Source organism: Falco biarmicus, chromosome 2, assembly GCF_023638135.1.
Source record: "Falco biarmicus isolate bFalBia1 chromosome 2, bFalBia1.pri, whole genome shotgun sequence".
In the NCBI taxonomy this organism is placed as follows: domain Eukaryota; kingdom Metazoa; phylum Chordata; class Aves; order Falconiformes; family Falconidae; genus Falco; species Falco biarmicus.
In genome coordinates this window covers 34,287,876-34,310,772 of record NC_079289.1, presented here as the reverse complement: position 1 = coordinate 34,310,772, position 22,897 = coordinate 34,287,876, and the positions used below count along the sequence as shown (strand labels likewise).

The following is a 22,897-nucleotide window of genomic DNA, read 5'->3' as shown; positions in this document are numbered from 1 at the left end:
GAAGTATGTCTCATCTTACAATTAGTTTTAATCTTTGACATTATAGAATCAGATCAGCTCTGTAATCCTTATGAGTGCTTTAGAGGAAGGCCATGGGGTTGTCATACTTTCATAGCTTACTTGTCAAATCAGTTTTGTTTTTAAGAAATGCTTGGGGTCTTGTAATAACTGCTGGTGTCTGCCTGGCATTACAGTGTAAGGTATTATCTGCTGTTTGTTTGATACCTAATATAACTTGGAATGGTATCATGCCTGTAAATAATTAATCCTTTGATTTCTTAGTGAAATCAACATATTGTTGTTGCATAAAATAAGGTTTGCTGCTTTAATTGCAAATGTATTTATTTCCCTTGAGGAACGGCTAGCCTGTGAGTATTTCATCCTGGTATGTGGGAGATAAGTCCTTGTATCTGTTCAGGTACAAGGCATTACACTTGCTGAGACCAGTTTAGTCATTTACTCTTGTTTGACTTCAAGTAATTAAACACAGGAAGTCTGCAAAGTGTATCCCTTTATAGTAGTGTCTTGCTGCTTAGTTTATTCAGGTGTGCATCTTGCACTTTTTTTGGGTGAGGAAATCTTAGAAATTATCTGAAGTGCCCTGTCTCTGAGGAGTTCAGCTTCTCTGTGGCGTCCTTTTTGTTCCCTGACTTCTACAATAATCTTAAAAGATTCTTCCTTTGATAAAAGATAAATATGCTAGTGCTTGTAGGAGTTAAACTAATTCTTATTCATAAAATTTTAAAGGTTTTTAAATTTTATTTAATGAAATAATAATTATAAGCATGCAAATAGTCTCCTAGTAATGATGTGGGGGAGTTACTAAGGTATTAAATTCAATAATTGGGAACACATGAATCTGGGCTAATTAATGCCTCCCAAATCAGATTGATAACATAGAGGTAGCCATTGTAATCCACTAATGGAGTAGTGGAAATTTGAAGTCTGTGGTAAAGATCCCTTCCTTTAAAGATAGGTATATGGAGCTGTCAGTAAAAATCTTCTGGTGTAACTAATAAGACTGATTTGTGGTGTGGTGCTGCTAAAGGAGGGGCAGCATAGGATGACTGTAGGCTGTTTCCTTGGTACTAACTCTCAAAAGAGGTGGTGAGGGTGCCTGGCCAGCTGCAAACTACTAAAATAACAGAATTGTGGCAAATGGATAATAGACTAAAGGTAAGAGGCAGTAAAACTCGTAAGGGAAAATGTTTCACATATGTCAGTGATTTGAGGGAGTCTGATTTGGGTAACACTTCATCCCAAATAAATATTCCTGTTTTAATTTTTGAAAATTCATAAATGTCATGGTGAAAGGCTCATAAAGCAGGCTTCCGTGGAATGGTACTGGTTGTTTTATTCACTCTGGACTTTTTTTTTTTTAAAGGCAAGTTCCTGTATATGATAACTTCCAGAGTTAAGTCCCATTGTGTTTTGTGCTGGAACTTTTTAATTGCCTGTGGCTATATTGAACAGAACAAGTGATGAATAGCAAGGTGAGTTCAGTTGTGCTAAACTGCTCATGGCACAAGAGTGAAGGCCACCTGAAAATACTTCATGTTTCTGGAGTAAGTTGAGTCATAGCAAGTAAAATTGTTTGTAGGTGAATGTTAGACTTGGAAATCCTAATTTAATGTACTTCTAGCATGGACTGTGAGCTAGATTGCCCCTTAGATTTGACATTTTTAGGGATTTTTGAAGTTCTGTTAAAACAGTTTCTTTGTACGGTAGTTGAAAACTGGTGAATACTGGGAAAAGAAAAATGCTGGTATGGCACTGCTCAAGTACACTGCAAGTCTATGTTTGCAATGCTGTGTGTGTTGCTGTTTCCCCTGCCCTTGAGCCTCCTCAGAAGAAGGATGCAAATATGAAATCACTTTCTTAAAGGAGAAAGAACTTAATAGCTTGTAATTTCAGAATCTACTATCTATCTGGAGAAGTTAAGTAGGGACTTGCCTGTTTTTGAACTATCATGCCTAGTTTTCATTTTGGTAAGAGTGGTGGCTGCAAAGTAGCAGGCTTCAAATAAGAAGTTCTTAAAAAAGAAGTTACAGTGGAACCCTTTGCTGCAAGATGTAGTAACCATGAAAAGTTTTTAGGCTCTACAGGGTGTGTGTGTGAAGATACAGCCTTTGGCTCAGAGGATTGCTGAACCCACAGATAACGGGAGGCTGAGAACATTCTGGTGGGAACTGTTAATAATGCTTGTCTTACCCATAAGCCTCTCCCTATGCATCTTAACACTTATATCTCACCTCTAGTAGCCTGTACCAGGTGGGTCTGATCTCTGTCCTGATCTATTATGATTTATGCAGCACTTTAATCTGAATCACTGAAATCTTACAGAATGTTGATTGAGGTGAAGTTAGCAGTTAAGACTTACATTGGTAATTGCCTTTAACTTGCTTCAAGGTGTCTAAATAAGCATAAACTTTTTTGAAGCCTGAGACTTACGTGTGTATGTATTGGGTTTCACAAAACAGTGCTGATGTTGATAGTTTCATTTGCTTAACTGCTTACAGATGCAGTTCCACTAGTTTGTGGAGTGCCTGTTCAGTCTGAGTTCTTGCTAGGCAAGCTGCAGTTTCATCCCAGGAGATGTGGCAGATTGGTCTCTTCAGTACTTCTACACAAAGTGCAGATTAAAAACTGGTTCAAAATCTATGACGGGGCTATGACTAGTCTGATTTCTAGTGTTGCTGTTATGGTTTCTGCTTTGCCAAGGTATACATGTGTTCATAAATGGTAGGGAACTCTACTAAATCAAATAATGAGGAAGCTACAGATGTGAAGTACTTGTAAGCAAAGAGCTCTTGCTACTGCATATTCTCTTGTTTCTGCCCCTTCAAAGCAAAGAATATTCTAGGGATTCAGTATTGAGTGTGTGTGCACAGTGCAGAATTAGACTAGGTCTTAATCTAAGGCAAGCTTCCCCTTTTAAAAGAGGCATAGTTTATAGGGTTGTTAAATATGTCTCTGACAAATGTTGAAACAACGTTCTTACTGTACATGTTCTTTCCAATAACAAATGCATTATCAGTTTTATTTTGCCAACAGTAAAGAATACAAAAAGCAGTGTTTACAATTTACTGTATGCAGGTAGAAATGTTTTGCGTACTCTGTAGATTTGAACTTAAATAATTGGAAAAAGCTGGTTAAAGGAAAAAATGTATACAGAGAATTGTGATAATGAAAGCTTAGATTTTACTGGCCACTTGTTCTTTTGTGCACAATCAATCTGTGGTCTGACTAAGCACTGTTCTGCATTGCCAAGTCCCTAGGTCTGTGGTAGAACTGTGTGACCTGTCCATTTTGACAGTTGAAGCCAGTAAGGCTGGAGCTAGGTTGTCTTCATTGTCTTTTTTTTTTTTTTTTTATTTCGGGTGGTGAGGTTAACCACTCTTACCAGCAGAGAGCAGGGCTGGTCATGCATATGTTAAATACCAGTAGCGCCTTGGGGTAAAAAGGATTGAACTTGTTGATACTTTGGAAGGGTTGTTCTGCGACTAGAAATCTAAGATGCTGTGAGAATGGGGAAGTGATAATGACCTTTTCCATGAGTTTAAGCTCCTTCCAGCTGGTACTTCTATCAATTTTCTCAAACATCAGTGAACTAAAATTGGTGTGGAGAGAGGGTTGCTGTTTGGGGGACCTCATGCAGAAGTCCCTAGTCTTGCCTCTGAAACTTAATATCAGACACTTTTCCAGTATCAGCATTGCAAATTATAAAAGTATTTAATCGTACAAGGAGCATTTCCAACACAAATGCTAAACTCTTTTGGGTCTTAATCATATGTCATTCAAACAAGATGGTGTCACACCTTGCTATCAAACTGGTGAATAACTTGGTAATTTGTTAGCATGGGAACTGTACATACTGAGTTCTGCCTAACATCTGATTAAGGTACTTGGACAATCTTATGTTTCTCACAGCAGTTGATGAAATAAGTTGTCTGTAGATGCAGATGACATTATTTTATAGATGTGCAATAAAACAAGGAAGGCTTTTTAAAAGGTCCAGATGTTAAATGCCAATTAAGAGTAATACTGACAGTATGCTGGTGTTCCTGTATTGATTGTGCCTGTTTTCGGTCAGAAATGTGTATTAATAACAGCCCCTAAATACTTGTCGGATAGCTCCCAGGAAAAGTTGCTGGTAAGAACTGCAGTCAGTGATAATTTCTAATGGTTCTTTATTGCTGAACTTGGTCACCACTGTGGCATTTCTAGCCTTCTTTCCCTAAGGCTTGATGTATAAGCTTTGTCCTTTTCTCTAGGCTCTGATGTTCTACATTTAGCCCTTGGGTTCCTTCCTTACCCAGCACCTCCCATCGGTGTTACACAGCAGAAAAAACATTTAAAAAAAAATTGAAGATATAAGCACTGAGAACATAGGATTACAATTTTGTTTAAACGACTCCTAAGTGTTGCCAAAAAAGAAAAGTTTTGCACCAGAGTCATGGCAACAAGAGAGAAGACACTGCCTGGCAAGAAGAGTGTTGAAACTGTTGAGCGCTGAGAGGTCTACAGGCAGGCTTATATGGAAGTACAGTAGCAGAGAAGATGAAAACATAAATAAATGATGTTCTAATAAAGCTTGAAGCTGGTTTTATTCACTACCTAGAAGTAGTTAAATCGGTAGAAATTTTTTTAATTATTGGTGGTTCTGATGGTCCAGCGTGATTCTGGTGAGGCTATAGATGTGCAGACCTGCATTAACAGAATGTGGTCTGCACAGGTGGGATCTGAGAATAGTGTTAAATCGACTGCCACTTACACTTACTGTTGGACAAGTTCTTGTCAAGAGACAACGAAATCCCAACTTCCAAATTGCATTATTATTACTAAAGATAATTACACAAAAATTAACGTTTTCGGTTAGAAAGGCCTTTAAAGGTTACCTAGTCCACCCTCCACACCCACAATAAGCACGGACATCTTCAACTAGATCAGGGTGCTTTAAGAGTTCTGTCCAGCATGACCTGAAATGTTTCCAGGGATGGGGCATGTACCACCTCTTTAGGCAACCTGTTCCCCTACCAGCACTGTAAAAAAATGTTCCTTATATCTAGTCTGAATGTAGTTTCTTAGTTTGAAACCATTAGCCCTTTTCTTGTTGCAACAGGCCCCACTAAAAATTTTACCCCCCATCTTTCTTGTAAGCCCCTATTACACATGCTCACCATGAGACTGGACAGTGTGTCTCAGTTGGACTGAACTACTTAGCTGCAGCTCTGTTACAGCTCATGGCTGTTCTCTTGATACAAGACTTTTTTTATGTGATAAATGCTTTATCTAGGGAGGTACAGTCTGTGAAAGATGGCATCACACAAAAAATAAATCACAATTTGTGAATGGTGCATTCTTAAATAGAAGCAGCAGAGCACTGTAATGTAGGATTGAAATCCACTCTTACTCTTCATTGTTATATCCTTGTTACTAGTATTTTTTACCTTTACAGTTACATTTACTTCCTAGATGCTGTGCCTATTCAACCTCTATGTAAAGGCACTTGATACTTAACTGAAAGTTCGTAAGATGTCTAGCTTAATTCTGTGGCAAAGAACATAGGTAATTGTATCTTTGAGTTAATGTTGGAACAAATCAGGAGAAGGTGTGTGCTAGAGGAGGTAACATCCTTGCAGAAATACCTGGTAGCAGAAGTTCTGGGTAATGTTTTGGCCTTGCCAGAATCTCCCATTTGAGATTTTGAGTGTGTAAACACTTGTGATTTGGCTTCAGTTTTAGCAGGGAATTATTGCTGTGGAAGGGTGGTGGGGAGCCTCACATTAAACACAACAGATAAAGCTGTTTAAGAAAAAAACAAACCCAAACCCCAAAACAAAACCAAAATAATCCCCAACACAGCATATTAGCTCAGGCTTTTAATATACCAAAGGCTTAATGGCAGTGGGACAGGTACTAATGAATACACTTCAGCTGTATTTCTCCTGAGTAGTACAAGACTTTAGAATGCACATGGTGACATCAGGTTTTTCAACTATGAAATTCCCATCTGTACTACAAAATGAGATGGTATCACATGGCATCAAACTCTGGTCTCCTGTAAACAAGATACAGGTGGAGCACAGTGTGCTTATTCACAGTTTTTGGACAGACAAGTTTAAAAGTGGTCCGTTCATGAAGTTTGGATACTCTAATGCCCCAGGCTTGTTCATGTAACTGAACCTAAGTATTTTGGTGTATCTGTGTATGCTGATGATGAGAATCAACTTATATTGCTAAGCAAAGTCCTTTTATATTGGTATACATTTAAGCCAATGTATTAGAATATATAACTTAAAAATGCATTTGTGTGTGTGTGTGTGTGTTCAGAGGGAGCGGGGCTGGGAAGTCTCCTTCTGACTAAAGAGCAAGGCTTGATCCATAAGCAAAGGAATTACATGAAGTTGTATTTCCTGCTGATTCACTACCTTTCTGTAGTGAGCCCCTCTTTTGTCTAGTAACTAGCAGCTGGGCAAGAAATGCTGTGATTTGTCTGGTTTTAAGCTAACTTGTTTACTGACAAGTGCAAGCATGCTGATTTTCTGTCAGCAAGCCAGCCAACTGTGAATGTTGAACTTGTGCTTCTTTTCTGGTGGAGAGCATTAACTTCTCTCTTCCGTACATCTGTTGGCCATTGGAAAATATGATTTTTTTGTCTTATAAAAATCTTGGATTTCTCCATAACTGTATAAGCTCAGTTCTTATTCTAGGTCTGAGACTGAACTCTGTAAGATAAAAATGTCAGAACAAGGATAACAGATATGATTTCCTCAAGTAGTTAATCTATTTTAAGTGCACACTTGACTCAAATAGCTTCTGTTCTATGATTAGGCATTGCTGTATATTTGGAGTTTCACTCAACATTGCAAGAGTTGTAGAATTGTAGATGAACATTCACTGTTCTGTTGCTTTTTTTTTTTAGGCATACCTGAATAAATTTAGAAAGCTTTTTAGAGCATTGGTGGTATCTTATGATTCTTTAAAAATGATACTAAGCATCTTATGTTAAGAAGGAAAAAATAGATGAATGTGAGAATTTGACCTTCTCGTAGAGGGGACTCCCAAGTTTTTCTGCAACCTGGGTTATTTTAGATAAGCATGTGGATACTAGTTCTCAGTTAAAAATTTTCAAATCTTTTTGTTGCTGTTGTTTATACTGTGGTAATTAACCGTTTGCCTCTGGGAACTCCCTGGCCATCTTGGCAGAAGTCAGCCAGGCAGAGCAACCTGATACATCAAGGTTAGCTCTCCTTTGTTTTGAGGGGTGATTTAGGTGACCTCTAAAAGTTCCTGCTGACCTAAATTATTCTGTGATTTAGTCCCCACTTTCATGGTTAACTGCAAGTATTTTGAGTTTCAGGCAACCAAGACTTAAATTGTCAGCGGTTAAGTCCTTTCCCACAGACTGGAGGAGGACCCTTGTTTTGACGCCTTAACCAATTCCCCCAAAAGTGAACATAGGCATGTTTCTGTATTGCTTGTACCCTGGGGAGTGATTCTGTGATACGTTATGACTGCAAAGGAGTTACTACACTCTGCATTAATTTAACAGAAACTTTACCTCTGTCTTGCAAGATTGATGGAGTGGGAGTGATCTATGAGAGACCATTAAAAGTACTCAAGCACATAACTGAAATGACAGCTATTCTCAGGAGAAACTGTCTAAATTACAGGAGGACAGTACACCTTTTAACTGAAAATAGTGCCAGGTTAAGCCTGGTTTGCTTTTGGGTATTTCTCCTCAAGCTAAAGAGCTTAAGTAACTTTCATGCTTACCGCAATTGATACAAGCGTGCCTTTAACTGGCTTAAGTATATTTTAAATATGTTTTAAAGTGATTAACTGTAGTGATCAGTAATCAATGTAAATTACTAAGACCTTACTGACTTATAAACATCAGGTAGTATCTTTAAAAGGAAGAAGAGGGACTCGGGTTCACATGTTGTTTTTTTCCTTGTGTTTCCACAGTTGAACTGCATTGTTTGCCAGTTTACTAAGTGATTAGGTAAATGGTTCTCTAAATAAATCTAAAAGTAGCCCTTAGTTGTACTGTTCCAGCTAGAAATTAAATAATTTTTTTAATGCCCAGGTAAATTCTCCCTCCCTGGATATCTGTATATAGATTTTTTGAGGTTACGATAGATTTATCCTACTTCATCTCTCTTCCTCTCAAATGTCTACACTGGCAACAAGGAAAGTCTTTTCTATCTGAGATTTCTTACTCTGGAAGGTCACTAGGCCAGGGAAATGGGATGTTGAAAGGAGTGTCTAGACTTCTTAAGAGTAACTACTCTTCTCAAAAATTCTATTGAGTCAAGATTTCTAACTTGGTACTCTATCCTTAGAATTTCAGAATCGAAGTAGATATTCCTACTTGACTTTCCTATTCTGCTTGAAAAGGTACTACCAATTTATAAAAAGGAGACCATGAAGTAGAGCATTGGCTTTATGTAAATGAAGGCAGATACTGTTCTGAATGCTGGAAAAAGGCAATGTAGTATAAATTGTCATATTCAAATAGAGCTTGTTAGTGATCTGATTACCATGCCTTACTGAAAAGAGCTACTGCATTTTTAATAGTATGTTAAGGTACTCTGTTTTTAAAATACATTTCAGTGATCGTATTCCACCTCTTTTCCAGAAATGTTATGAACAAAAACAGTACAAAAATGGACTCAAGTTCTGCAAGATGATCCTCTCTAATCCGAAATTCGCTGAACATGGAGGTAACTGCAGACTCAAAAGATTGATTCCCCCCTCCCCCGCCCCCTGTCATGAGCTAAAATGTATAATCAGCCAATTCTGTACTATTGGGAAAGGAGCCTGTTGCTGGGTATGGTATTGTCCTTAGGACTGAATAATTACTCTGGATTTCCAGTCTTTGGGCATTCAGACCCAAGTTTTCACCCTAGCTCAGCCACAGTCCTGTGTGTTGGGATGATGAAGATCAAAATGTATTGTGGAAGCACACTTCAGTGAAGCTTCCAAGTAGGTAGTCTTTCTAGGTTTCTGGGGCAGAATGCTAGTGTGGTTTTTAATTCCATTCCTATTTAATAGCAAGCCCAGCCTTTTTTTTGAATATCGCATGAAAGCATTCTGCCAATGAATTAAAAATCTTGCTTTTTCATCAAGTTCATGCTCTTAAATATTCTGTACTGCATACCAAATTGCCACTTACAAGGAGCAAACTTAGGTGTAATACTCTTGTTGATAAGACTTGAAGGTAAAGACAGAATCTGGAAATCCTGTTCTGATAAATACTGCAGGAAACAGGACAGCAAAATGTTGCTTCTTTTTACATCTGTCAGAACTTAATCGTCAATAAGGTACTCTAGTCAATGTATTACAGGATTTCTGTTGCGTGGTTCAGCCAGTCTTCCTTTCTGATACACTAAATTTTTTGTTTGTCTACTGTAGAAGTAACCTAACGTGGAATGTGCATGTACTGCATCAGTGAAATTATTTTATTTGACATTGTCAAATCTTGGCAAAATGTTTGACTAATCCTTTTCATGCTTCCATCAGTGTCTGCTGTTTCTTCACTGTCTTCATTACTACCCACAGATAAAAGTACAGCTTCCTTCTTGCTTCAAAGCTAGAGTGGCTTACCTAGCTCTGACCTAATGCATTTGTCTCTGCTAACATTTGTCGTCTTGTAACATGCCAGTATCCATCTCTGTCTTTTCTGCTTTTGCTGCCTCTTAAACTTTTCCAGGACAACTAGCTGCCTTGGCAGTCCACATACAACTTGGGCTCTGAGCCACTAATGGCTTTGAAGCTTGGGAGCAAAGCCTGGAACGAACAGCTGAAGCAGAACTAAGCCAATGAAATGAGCTGATGGGAAGCTGCACTGTTGTTACACTTAGCTTCAGAGTCAAGGAATTTGAAAAATTTAGTGAGAAGGTGACAAACAGATGGATTGCTGTGGCTGGACAGTTACCTCCCTGGTGTGGGAAGGTAGGAGTAGCTTGTCCTCCTTCCCACAGTGGGGATATTGTTTTTGAAGCTTCCTGATATTATTGGGAAGGTATCATTCTAGCTTTCTCTGTTTCACAGCTTGGATGTAGGATAACTTAAAAACAATTTTTTTGTTTTAAAACCCTGGTCCATTCTGGGTTATCATTTTCTTTAGGTGTACTTTTACAGAAAATGGTGTTTAACAGGTCTATTGATGAAGCTTCAAACTGCTGTTATGACTGAGCTTGAGATGATGAGCTGTTGCCATTAATACTGGGGAAATGTTGCTATTGGAAAAAAACGGTACTGTGGTGAAAATGTGACTAATCTTCTGGCAGGGGCAAAACTTAAGTGGTCTCTTACTTAGCAAAAAAAATGCTGAAATATGAATTTGGAACAGTTTTCAGGCATAGTGCATGCATTACATGCAACTTGTTTCCCACACTGTTACTTGAAGAATGGGGACAGAGGGGGAGCAATAGTCAAACTGATGTATTTATATCTTGTGTCTTGCAATGTTGATTAAAATGCTACTACTTTAGAGAAGGTCTTTTACCTCCAAAATACTGTAGCAGGAAATATGCCTCTTAAAACTAATGCTTTGTAAGCAAACTGTAGTGGAGCTGACTGACATCTGTTTCTTATGGTATGATACAACTTGACGATTTTCTTTCTTTTTCTGCCTACCTGGAACTTGAACACACATTGAGAAGCTCTCCAAAATTGTTTTAGGTTATTCCTGACTCCCTTAAAGCCAGTTAAATGTGTTTTTTAATTAAAAAGGTCTGTGTTGTCTGTGTTCATCACATCTGTATGATGCTCTGCAGTGGTCTTTTTACCAATTTCAAGAAAGGAAATGCTTTCATATAAGTCAGCTGTGCCATGCTGCTATCCTGATGTAAAATTATCTTTTAATGGGGAACTTCACTGTATAACAACTTCAAAGGCTATCTGCACTGTGAAACTGGCATATGGGAAGTCAGAAACATAATATGATATTTCTTACAGAGACGCTCGCGATGAAAGGACTGACCTTGAACTGCTTAGGGAAGAAGGAAGAAGCATATGAATTTGTTCGTAAAGGACTTCGTAATGATGTAAAGAGTCATGTCTGTATCCTTTGTAATGCAAAACCTGATCTTTTTACTATGAGTTCTCACTTCTGCATGTATGATTTTGTTGCTGTATCAGTACATGCTTTTGAAGTACATAATGTGGTCTGTATAAAATCTAAAATGTGTACAGTGAATTTTGATTGGTAATCAAATACTTGAAGTAGGTTTTATTCTCCTTTTTACAATTTTGCAGAATTTTTAAGAAAAACGCCTTTTTACACTTCTAGGAAAAGATGATAACTTTCTACAGAGAATAGATATGACTTATAGAATCTGGCCTTTTCTAAAGTTCTTTTCTCTCCTAAAGGTATAAATCCAGTCTAGAGGTGCTTTGAAAATACCTATTTTGCCACTAGATTTTTAAGTAACAGTTTAGGTCTACTGACTTGATGGCTACTACTCTGTTCTAAGTTTGTTTTCGAAAAGTTTATACCTGTGAAATACTTCACAGCTACCCAAGGGCTTTGGGAGTAGCTGTCTTCTATTTAAGCCACAGGCAGGAGGCTGTTTCACATTTGCACAGAATGTGTCACTTGTTCTGTTCGTGTTTGAGTTGCATGTTAAGGGGCAGGTTTCCTATTAAATATTTAAGCTTTTAACATTACCAAAAAATCCTCCTTTAGTATCACAGGCAACACTTCCTGATGGCCATCTAGTGTAAACAGCCATCCCTTTGTCTTAACCATTCCTGTATTAAATGTCCAGGGAGCTTGAGGCTGGGAAAAACCTCTTTAAGTATGTGGAGGATATCAGAGTTACTAGAGGTGTGCCACAGAACAATCAAAGGTGATTTGTACCTTGTTGATCTTAGAAGTTGAACACCTAAGGAATACCAAAGCAACTTTAATCTGTGCATAAGAAGTCTCACCCCTTAAATCAGGGAACAATAGAATCTGGGTGAGTTATTGGAGAGTATAGGGGGATTCTGATTCCTAAGCAAAAATCCAGAGTGGGATTTATCAGCATCAGGAATTCTTGCTTGCAATTTATGCTGTCTCTTACAATTGTAAAGAAGACTTTTCTGCCAATGCTGGAAGGATCTGTGCTTTTTCAGATCTGACTTGGGGATTAGGGTAGTCAAAGGGACCTTCTTCCTGGACAAGTTTTAGAAAAACCCGGGTTTTTTTGATTAGGAGTTCTAGTGGATTTACATCATTGTTTTACTGACTTGTTAAATTGCCTTAGCTTAAGAAAACTACAAAGATTTTTGTTTTCTTAACTCGGAGAAAGTGTAAACTCATCTGAATCCTATTAGGCACAAAGTTGTGGCTGTTTATTTTTTTTAGCTGTATCCACAGAACTAGCTCTGGCAAAGCAAGAAATGCCAGCTTTTTGCATTCAAGTGTATTGTTGCAGCTCTACAGAGAATCCTCTAGAGTAGTCTTGTCTGTGCAGAATTAATGTCTCTAGTGTGCACAAGCTAACTGATACTAGATTGATTCCAGACTAGGCATCAGGTTTGTCACAGTACTTTCAGTTGTCATCTTTTGCTAAATTTTAAAGGAATAGCAAACCTCTTTTACAATTACCACACATTTAAGAGCCCAAATGTCTGAATGTTTCCTAATGGTGGGGCTCAGTACTTGGGGAGAGTAAAGACTAGGAGAATATATAGGCAGGTTATGAGAAGCTGAGCTTTTTAATAAAGGTTCCTTCTACATCCTTCGCAAAGGCTTGTGACTAGCTATGAAGTTCACATGGAAGCTTGAAGGCCTGTTGATCCTCAGTGCTACCTAAACAGAACTTGGGAGGTTCTCTGAAATAATGTAAACATTCCCTGTTTTATGTGAATTTAATGCCTAACACTTTGTTACCCAGTGCACAGCCCCAGTTCACACACCCTGTCTAGGTATGTGTTTATTGCATGTCTGTGCAGAGATGGATCCACAAAGCCAGCACACCTTTTAATACATAGTAAACATTTTATACATTTTAAACAATTGTTTACAACTACGTTTAGTCACACTTAATTCTCATTGGTTCTTACAAGCCAAGCCTCGTGTCCATTTAAAGGTACAGCATTCTTTTTTTTTACTGCCTGTATTCTGTGGGAGGGGGCTTTCTTCTGCTCAAGGGTGGATCTTTTACTATGCTAATTAGGGTAGTTCACACATAGTTCAAGTAATTTTCAGTTTAGTGCAACTTGAGCATATCTTGTTATGCCTCAGCTTGACTTATTTAGGATGTCTATCCCTTCTCCCAAGGCCATGTTGTGCCAACTATCTGTAACATTTTCTATTTTTCAAACTCTCCTGTTCTTGACTGTAGGTATTTACATATTTTGTCTAAATCTCAGGTTAAATAATAGACTGGCCTTTTGTTAATCATGTATCTATGAGCTGGTAAACTGCAGTTTCCCTCTTTGAGGCTGTTTAAGAATACTTTTTTCAGATAAGTCTCACCTTATCTCCTGATTGCATTATTGACATTGAACAACATTTACAGGCACATTGAATCAATACATAAATACATACAGACACTAACAATCCAATTATTAATGTAGCAGCCTTTTTATCCATGTGGTTAATTTAGGCAACCAAGATGTTAACCACTTCCATGTTTCTTCAGATCATAAAGACATCCTTTTGTATTTCATGCAAAATTTTAGTTTGTTTCCAAATTTAATTCAAATCAGTAGAAATGAGTCTACAGCAGCTAGTGTTTAATGTAGTATACAGTCCCCCTTTTGAAGCTAAAAGCATATCTAAACCATTCTATCTTGAATTGCAATGTTAGCTGATTGTCTTAACTTCCTGTTGTAAAGCTGCAGCAGTATCTGCGATTTCATTTCTAATATGTCTATAATTGCAGAGATATTTACAATATCTTTTTAAATTTGCTTCCTTCTAGCCGTGGAAGGAACCACAGAGCAGAAGAGTGAAAAGCTATATATAGGTCTCTGTATCAGTGGATTACAGCCTCTTTTATGCTTCTGTAAATAAGTTCTTGACCAGGCTTTAGAGTCTAGTTTTTCTGTTATGTTATGTAATGCTTGGAACTAGTGCTCCTAAGGTATATATTCCTGCATAATTCTTCACTAAATTTTTTCTAGCATTTTTTATGCAAAGCCAATACCAACCTTTTCTTTCTGGAGCAGGCCAGGATTCCTGAAAATTCCTTCCCAATTAATAATTTCACTGCACTTAGAATAGTTTTCTACCGTAACCATGTTGTTGTTAGTCAAATCTGCCAGTGCCTTTTGGAGGAGTACACTGTTGGACTCATTTACGGTAACCACTCTGGTGATCAGGAATTTCTATATCCCGTTCTTGTTGGCTGTCTGAGCTTACATTGAAAGAAGTATTTCTTCATAAATTTTGCCAAGTTGTTTCTGCTGGAACAGGGATTCCTGTAACTGACATTCCTTTCTTTGCACGTTCAGGAAAGCATGTACAGACCCAACAATTTGTCATCTTCTCAGTTCTCATTGCTTCTTCAGTTTGAGGTGAATATTAAGGTCCCATGGACCTGGAAGACTGTCCTCGTTCACTTTTGAGTAATGGTAATACCAAGTAAAAGAAGACTATTAACCTTTTTAGTTCATTCATTTCTATTTCTGAAAGCCAGTATACTTTTAAAGATACAGTAATAATGTTATTCCCTATAATACAAAGTATAAAAACATTTCTCCTTGTATACAGTCTAAATGAACTACTGATTCTCAGTTTGTCAAGGTGGGGTTCATTGATTTCATGTTAACTTCTGTTTCAAAAGTCTGGTCTCTTTTGACTTCCACTTTTCCAGAGGGGCACTCTTCACTAGAGTGTAGTGAATCCAAGAATCTATTCTGTTTACCTTGATCGCTGTGGATGTGACTAATAATACCAAATGTGGTCCTTTCCACTGTTCTCTTACGGGTTCATCTTTCCAGGTTCTGATATAAACTAGATCTCCTGGTTGGAAGGTATGTACTGGGGTGTCCAGAGGTACAGGTGCTCTTCTGTTCAGGTACCTATGAAGCGAAGATAGCGTGCCCCAACAGTAGCATGTATTCAGTAAGTATCTGATTATTGCTTATATGCATCTGATCACCTTTCCCTGTTAAGCTGCTTACTGGGTATGGTTTACCATATAAAATTTCAAAAGGACTAATTCCTTCTCAAACCTTGGGGGTAATTTGGATTCTTGATAAAGCTATGGTGAAGACATCTGTCAATTCATTTGGGTTTCCTGGTGTAATTTTAAGATTTGTCTTTCCAGAGTTTGACTCGTTCTCTCTAGTTTCCCACTAGATTGTGGCCTCCAATGTGTATGTTAGTCCCAATCAAACTGAAAATTTGGCAATTTCCCGCACTACCTTAGCAATAAAATGAGGCCCATTATCTGATGGTATCCTCTTGGGTATTGCAAACCTAGGAAGAATTTCTTTCAATAACACTGATTACTTCTCTTTCCTTGTTCATTCAACACAGGAAAGCTTCTACCCATCCAGAAAAGGTATCTACAAGAACCAGCAGATATTTATACCAATTACATCTTAGTAACTCAGAGAAATCTATTTGCCAGTACTCCCCTGGAGTATGTCCGATCTTAACTTATCCTGGAGGGGGCATTTTCTGTATCTTTGGATTATTTGTGACAAATCAGGCATTGTTTCACAATATTAGCAAGCTGTTGCATTCTTGGCTCTACAGCATAAGGTCTTATGCTTGCCACTTGTTCTAGCTCCCATATGGGTTTCCTGGTGAGTTTTATTTTTTGATTCCCTCATTAATGGGAGCAATAACTATAATTTGTCTATTGTCTGTTTTCCGTCCATTTTGAATTTTGGTACAATTCAGAAGTTTTGCCAGTTGATCATCCCTTTCAGAGTAATTTGGAGGCTCTCTTAATACTTTCTCAATAGGAATCAAGGCTTCCGTTATAGAATTCGATAGAGCTATTTGTTTTGTGGCTTCGTCTGCTCTTTGATTACCCCTAATTACATCTGATTTTCCGTTCTGGTGAGCGCTGCAGTCAGTCACAGATACTCCTTTTGATTTTTGAACTGCACATAAGAATCTTAAATTTTTTTCCCATGTTTGATTGGAGTTCCTTGTGAAGATAAAAGCTGTCGTCTTCCCAGATGGCCTCATGAGCACGTACCACCTCAGATGCATATTTTGACTCGTTTATCTTCAGACCGTTCCAGGGCTAGAGTCAATGCAGGAATTTCAGGTTTCTGAGCTGATATTTTGACAGATAACAGCTTCATCTCCATTTCACCTTTCAAAGTTACCACAGCCTATCCTGCTTTTGGCTCTCTGTCGTCCATAAAACTGCTTCCATCAGTGAATAACTCCCAGTCTGGATTCTCTAAGGGTGTATTTCAGATCTAGTTGGCTGGGGTACACCTGTTCTGTGACACGTAAACAGGTTTTATTCCAATTTATTATTTTCATGAACAGGGAGTAGGGTTGCAGGCTTCAGGACGAAAGTCACCTTCAAAGTGACATCATCTGGTTTGATCAAGGATGCCTGATACTGAATCAGTCTGTTTGGGGAAAACCAGTGATGGCCTTTCTGCTTCAATACTGCCAAAACAGCACAATGCATAAAACCAATAACAGGTTGTCCCAAAGTCAATTTTTGAGCTTCTGTAATTAAGACACTTGCTGCCACTGCTCTGAGGCATGTTGGGCCATCCATTGCTCACCTCATCTAATTGCCTAAAGAGGTATGCCACTGGCCTTTTCCAGCCTTCAAGGGGTTTGAGTTTGAACTCCTAAGGCCACATGTTGTTTTTCATACACATACAAAGTGAAAGGTTTACTCAAGTCTGGGAATCCTAGTGTGAGGGCCCTCAAGTTGTAATTCTGTAGTGTCACAGCTTTTACAACATTCAGGAGTCCATTAAGGAATTTCTTCAGACCCTTTGCAGCATATATGGTTTAGCAATTAAACTGAAATTTCATATCCACAGGTGATACCACCTGGCCATTCCTAAAAGTCCTCTTAATTCTTTAATTTTGGAAGGGCTGTGTGGCATATCGCCTCCTTTTGTTCTGTTCCCAGTCCTCTCTCATCCTGTGAAGTCTCAGACCCCGGATATTTTACAGTTGGCTGAGCAATGTGTGCTTTTTTCTGTGGTGCTCAGTACCCAGCAAGTCCCAAGAAATTCAGTAAGCTAACGGTGGCTGCATGATATCCTGTTCCATTGTGGCTCCCAGTAGAATTGTCATCTACATATTGAAGCCAGGTAATGAAAGAGTTCTTACCTTGCCAGTGCTGCCAATTCTTTGGCCAATACAGTACCAAACAAAGTAGGGCTATTGTTGAATCCCTGAAGTAACATAGCCAAGCAGAGTTGAACTTTCTGTCCTGTTGTTGGGTTTTCCCATTCAAATGCAGGATTTTTGTCTCCCCTCCTCCAAGGATATGCAAAAGAAGGCATCCTTCAAATGCAATACTATAAAATAGATATTGTTATTAGGTCAGGATGATACCAAGATATAGAGGTCCAAACCCACAGGATGTATGTTGACTGTGATTTAATTAATTTCCCTCAGATCTTGCACCAATTGGTATTACTGATTTTGGGGTTTCTAACTGTTAAGGTCAGGGTATTATATTCAGATTGACACAGCTTCAATCATCCATATTTAATAAAATTACTTATTAGTGGTTCTAAGCCTATTCAAGCTTCTAACTTAATAGGCTATTGTTTTGTTTTTTTTCTGACAAGTTGTGTTCTGGGTTTTAATTCAATCTTTACTGGTACTGCGTTCTTTGTTCTTCCAAGTCTGTTGGTTGCCCATAAGGTGGATGTTACAGCATCCAAAATTTCCTCTGGGTTATTTGCATCTCTCTGTTGTTTCTCTGTTAATAAACAGATTTGAGCCTTTCACATGTTTCCCTTCAGCAGGTGTAGCTATGTTGTCTTATCAGAGAAAGGTTTCTGTGCTCTTAATTTACACAATGGATCTCACCCTAAGAAGGGGGTAAGGGGCATTCTGGCATATAGAGGAATTCATGGGTTGGTTTCACTTTCAATTTTACATTCCATCAGTTTTTGAAATGTTTTCAAATCTCACTTTCCCATTACTCCACAATTGGCATATAGCTATTACTTAAAGAACCCCGACAGCTAGTTATAACTGAATGAATATGTTGTTTCTGTATCCACTAGGACATTAATAGTTTTGTTCCCCAGCTGAACTGGAACCAGGGGATCAGCTGGGAAAATTTTAATATTGTCCTGTGACTCAATCTTTCCTGCCAGGTAGGGCCCTTATTCTTCCACTATCCTTTTTTTCTTTTCTTTTTCCCCTCTGCGTATAGCACACTGTTTTGGTCCTAAGGGTGTGTGACCTTGCTGGTTTCTTCCCAACCGCTTTCTTCTCCCTATTCCTCTCTTACCTGTAGCAGTCTCAGTTATAGGTGCTGTCAATAGAGATGTTTGCAATTTCATCTTACTCTGTTCTTTGTGTTGCTTTATTTCTCTTCTGAGTTGTTACACACTTACACACTTGATATGCTATCTCTATCAACTGCAGAACAGACTCTTCTCCTACCCCATCGACTTCCTGTAACTTTTCTTACATTTTGTGACTATTTTCCAGTGAACAACATGTTAAATGCTTTGTGAGTAGCTTTCTCATCTGGGTTTAAATCCATCCACTCTTGGCTACCTCATAACCACTCATAAAAAGCTGATGGACTTTCTTTAGGGCCATGTTTTCCAAAAGCTGGTACTTTCTATCAGGGTTTTCCTGAAAATAGCTGACAGATTGTTACCTCTGATTTATTGAACTGGAGACAAATGGCACATGTACAAAAACTGGTAAGCCTTCCACCTCGACGGCTTGTCTCAGAGCAAGCCTGCTAGAAACAGGATTAAAGTTTTCATCTCTTTTAAGTATCCTGCATTTGTACCATAAAGGGGTGGGGCTGTAGCTACCAACAATTGCAAATCTACACACACCCCTCCCCGCAGTCCCATTCTTTCTTTCTAGCACCTGGCAGCAACATGTTGCCGCCGCCCCCGCCCCTCCATTTACGCTTCTGAATGTATGGTTCTCTATGCAAAGTCATAAAAGCATCAGTAGGAGGCATTTCATTCCACTGCCCCAGCTGGCAACAAAACATCAGTTGTCCACCATTCACCATTCCCCAGTTTATAATTTGGCCACTAGTGGTTGCAATATCATTTTATCTGTAGTCAAGGGATCACTTCCAAACTTACTAAAATTCTTCAGGATGCATCTGAGAGGAGAGTGAAGGGGCGTTTTTGCAGAAGCAGATGAACATATTTTGGTACTGAAAAGAATTTAATTATATATATATATAAAAGAATATAATTATAAATGCGTAGCCTTCCAGTCCCTATTTTCACACACATATCCAAAAAACCAAGTGTGTAAACCTGTGTACAAACAGCTCCTGCTGCATATCATCTTGGTCTGTCTTACATAGGGCCCAGACTGAAAAAATCCTGCTGCTACTTTTTCAATTCCCAGTTGCCCCCCTCTCACCCAAGAAATACCTCTATATGATGCACCATTGAGTCACTGGTTGTTCTGGCTCTGGGGCTGGTTGTACTAAGTCCCTGATCAAAAAGGTCAGCACACGCTGGAATTTATTTGGGAGAGACCGCTGGAATTTGTCTGGCAGAGCCGCTTTGCCTGGAGCCGTTGGTCGATCCTGGCAGGGTACTGTGGCAGCCCCATGGGTTGTCAGAAGCTGCTGGCTCACAAAGAGAGCACAGCCCTGGTTCACACAGCCAGACCAGGCATTTATTTATTGCATGTCTGTGCAGAGATAGGTGCTGGGTGGTAAATCCACAAAGCCAGCACACCTTTTAATACATAGTAAAACATTTTATGCACTTTGAACAATGGTTTACAATTATGTTTAGTCACACCAACCATTCTCATTGGTTCTTACAAGCTTTATGTCCATTTAAAGGTACAGCATTCTTTTTTTTCACTGGGCATGTTCTGTGGGGAGGAGCTCCCTTAGTAGGGGGCTTTCTTGGTTCAAGGGTGGATCTTTTACTATGCTAATCAGGGTAGTTCACGCATGGTTCAAATAAATTTCAGTTTGGTCTCCTTAGCTGTTTGGCTGCCCTTAAGCTTATCTTGTTATGCCTCAGCTTGACTTATTTAGGATGTCTGTCCCTTCTCCCAAGGCTGTGTTCCGCCACCTATCTGTAACATTCAGTTATAATATAATCAGTTATGAATTATATATATAATTATATATTTTTTTATATAATATAGTTCAGTTATAAAAATATCTGTTAATATTTTTCAAACTCTCTCCTGTTCACTATAGATATTCACATGTTTTGTCTAAATCTTAGAAGACCAGTCCATTATTTAACCTGTTAATCACATATCCGTGAGCCAGTTGACTATGGTTTTAAAGGGGAAGGCAGGGGGTAGCCACTAAAGTAATCTTGTTCCAGTAGCTGGTTTTGAGCAAGTGCAGTACATCTATGGGTTCATATATATATATATATATATGCGTGTATTTAACATTTGAAGGTACTTTTGGTATATTTTATCATCTGTACTTTTTAGAGAGCACCTGGTAGATTATGTGTAAAATACAGCTGGTCACTTCAGTGTTGTGACTTACTAGAGGAGGAGTAGGTTTTAATTCTTCTATAGTTGCCCATATTGAGATTTTGGGGAAAATGCTGGCTGTAAAATTGTTTAAAAATACAGAAATTTTCTCGTCAAACTGCAAATTATTTCTGATGTGGTCTCGGATACAACCTAAGTAATGATCAGGTCAGAGATCTACATTAATTTCAAGAATAAATGTTTCAGATAGTGACATGTTACAGACAAGGCACTGTAGGAACACAGGCCAGACTGCCCAGAGATGTCTGTCTACTGTAATAAATTGGTGGTGCTGTGCTTTGCTGGTTTTATCAGCTGTTAAAATTTCTTAGGCTTAGTCTTGATTATTGTACTTCTGAATGGGTTTATGTTTTTCTTTACCTGATTGCTTAGTGAAGAATGTGATTTATGAAAGATTAACTCAGATTACCTATTAAATCCAGGAATGGTAATGATGCCTGATTAAATTATTCAAAGCATCATCTTAGTTTAAGTATGCTGTTAAAGTGCACATAAATTCTTAGGAGCTGAATTGTCTTGCTCTAGGTGAAAATCTAAAATATCAGTAGTTTTGAGGCGTATGAAGATGCTACATTTAGCTTTGATCCATGTCCTGAATACTTGAGCTCAATTAGGCAAGGTAGGATTTATAGAAACAAGTAGCGATGTTAGTCCAACTGCTGTAACTGTATCCAAACTCATTTTGTTCCCCTTTCATGTTTAGTCTTCAATCTTCACAGCAGCAATAGGAGCTCTCCTAGTAGTCTCAAAGATGCATGTGGAGTTCTTGTGTGCTTCAGCTGCCTGAAATTAATTTTGTGTTCCCATAGAAATATGAAACAGGGTCTCTTGTTTGTATACTGGAAGTTTCCTTCAGACTTAATTCTCACAAGTCTTTTCTTTTGACTGGAGTCTTGTGTATCTTTTCCTCTTAATAACTTCAAACCTGCTTTATATCTTCATACATAGAACTTAGTTCAGTATATGAGCCTTTCTTAGAAAAAGGGAACTTAACGGTTCTGTTTCTTTGATTAATTTGACGAGTTTAACCCATTGAATTTTTTTGTGCTTCCTTGACTTTTTGAGATGCAAAGTTTAGAAATGATTGTTTCTTTGGAAGGAATGGTTGTTTCTGTTTCAATTCAATAGCATAAGAACTTTTAAATATTTTGGTTATCAGCATACCAAGTTATTTGTGCCATTTTTATTGAAAGCAGGTGAAGGATGCATATACCTCTCCTAAGATTTGCTGTGTTTTGCAGCTTCAGGGGCACATGGGAGAGTTTCTTGAGAGAAAATTTGAAAATCAAAGTAAGTCCAGATTTACTACTGTGGAAGATGTTGCCTTAGTGAGCAACTAGTAACCTGGAGTAACAAAAGGTAGATAATGTCAAGTAATCTTTCTTTTAATGTGACTTTTGGAGACTGATGTAAACACACGCATTGTAATGCGTTGCTATGATGTATGTTTGTTTCATGCTTTGAATTCAGAATCTTTCCAGGATAAAAAGGATGCTTGTGAAAGGAAAGTACTGAAACGACACAATGCTGATGGAAATCTGAGATGTTGAGAATGTGACAAAGACTTGATGCACAGAAAATACTAAGATTTCCTTATGTTAATGAATAAAGCGTAGCTTTGTGTTTATCCCTTACTGTAAAATTGGAAACTAATTGAGGTTACAGATAGGCAAGGGAGGAAAGGTAAAACTTGCATCTCATTCTAACAATACAATCAGCGTACTTCTAGGAGTAAGAAATCCTACTGTATTTACAGTAATGTTTTAAACAATACAACTCTAGGAATAATTCTTCTGGGTCATATGGAGCTTGAATCATTTAGTTTGCATAACTGTTTTGTGGGGTTATGAATATGACTTAGCAGAAGATATTTAAATGAGACTTCATTGCTTGTTTGGAAACATTTAATATTTAAAATGTGTCAGTAGAGTCTGGCAGCAGTAATCAAACTTCAGGGTGCTAATCTTCAAGGAAGATGTCAAGTTCTTTGGTCTGTAACAGAAATGCGCTGCAGTTACTTTGTGAAGGTTGTGAATGTATCTTCCTTAATGTGCATTAGGTTGGCATGTTTATGGTCTTTTGCAACGTTCTGATAAGAAATACGATGAAGCCATCAAGTGTTACCGGAATGCACTCAAACTAGATAAAGATAATCTACAGATCTTGAGGGATCTATCTCTGTTGCAGATTCAGATGAGGGATTTAGAAGGGTATAGAGTAAGTATTCTCTTTGAATTCCTATTTATTATTGTT

At 38.2% G+C, this 22,897-nt stretch overlaps 1 protein-coding gene across 7 annotated transcripts in view; it reads left to right on the top strand.

Moving 5' to 3' along the window:
- The window catches only part of NAA16 (N-alpha-acetyltransferase 16, NatA auxiliary subunit), a 78,872-nt gene that overhangs the window by 3,826 nt on the left and 52,149 nt on the right, over positions 1–22,897 (top strand). For 6 of the 7 annotated variants that reach the window (XR_008820462.1, XR_008820463.1, XM_056329904.1 and 3 more), the window contains exons 2-4: positions 8,645–8,729; positions 10,969–11,073; positions 22,704–22,861. Coding sequence is in view for 5 of the 7 variants with exons in the window: in XM_056329904.1 (XP_056185879.1) it covers positions 8,645–8,729; positions 10,969–11,073; positions 22,704–22,861 (348 nt within the window). In the remaining 2 variants the exon portion in view is untranslated. Of the gene's footprint in view, positions 1–8,644; positions 8,730–10,966; positions 11,074–21,885; positions 22,004–22,703; positions 22,862–22,897 lie in introns of those variants that run through there. The other variant, XM_056329906.1, reaches the window with a different exon arrangement.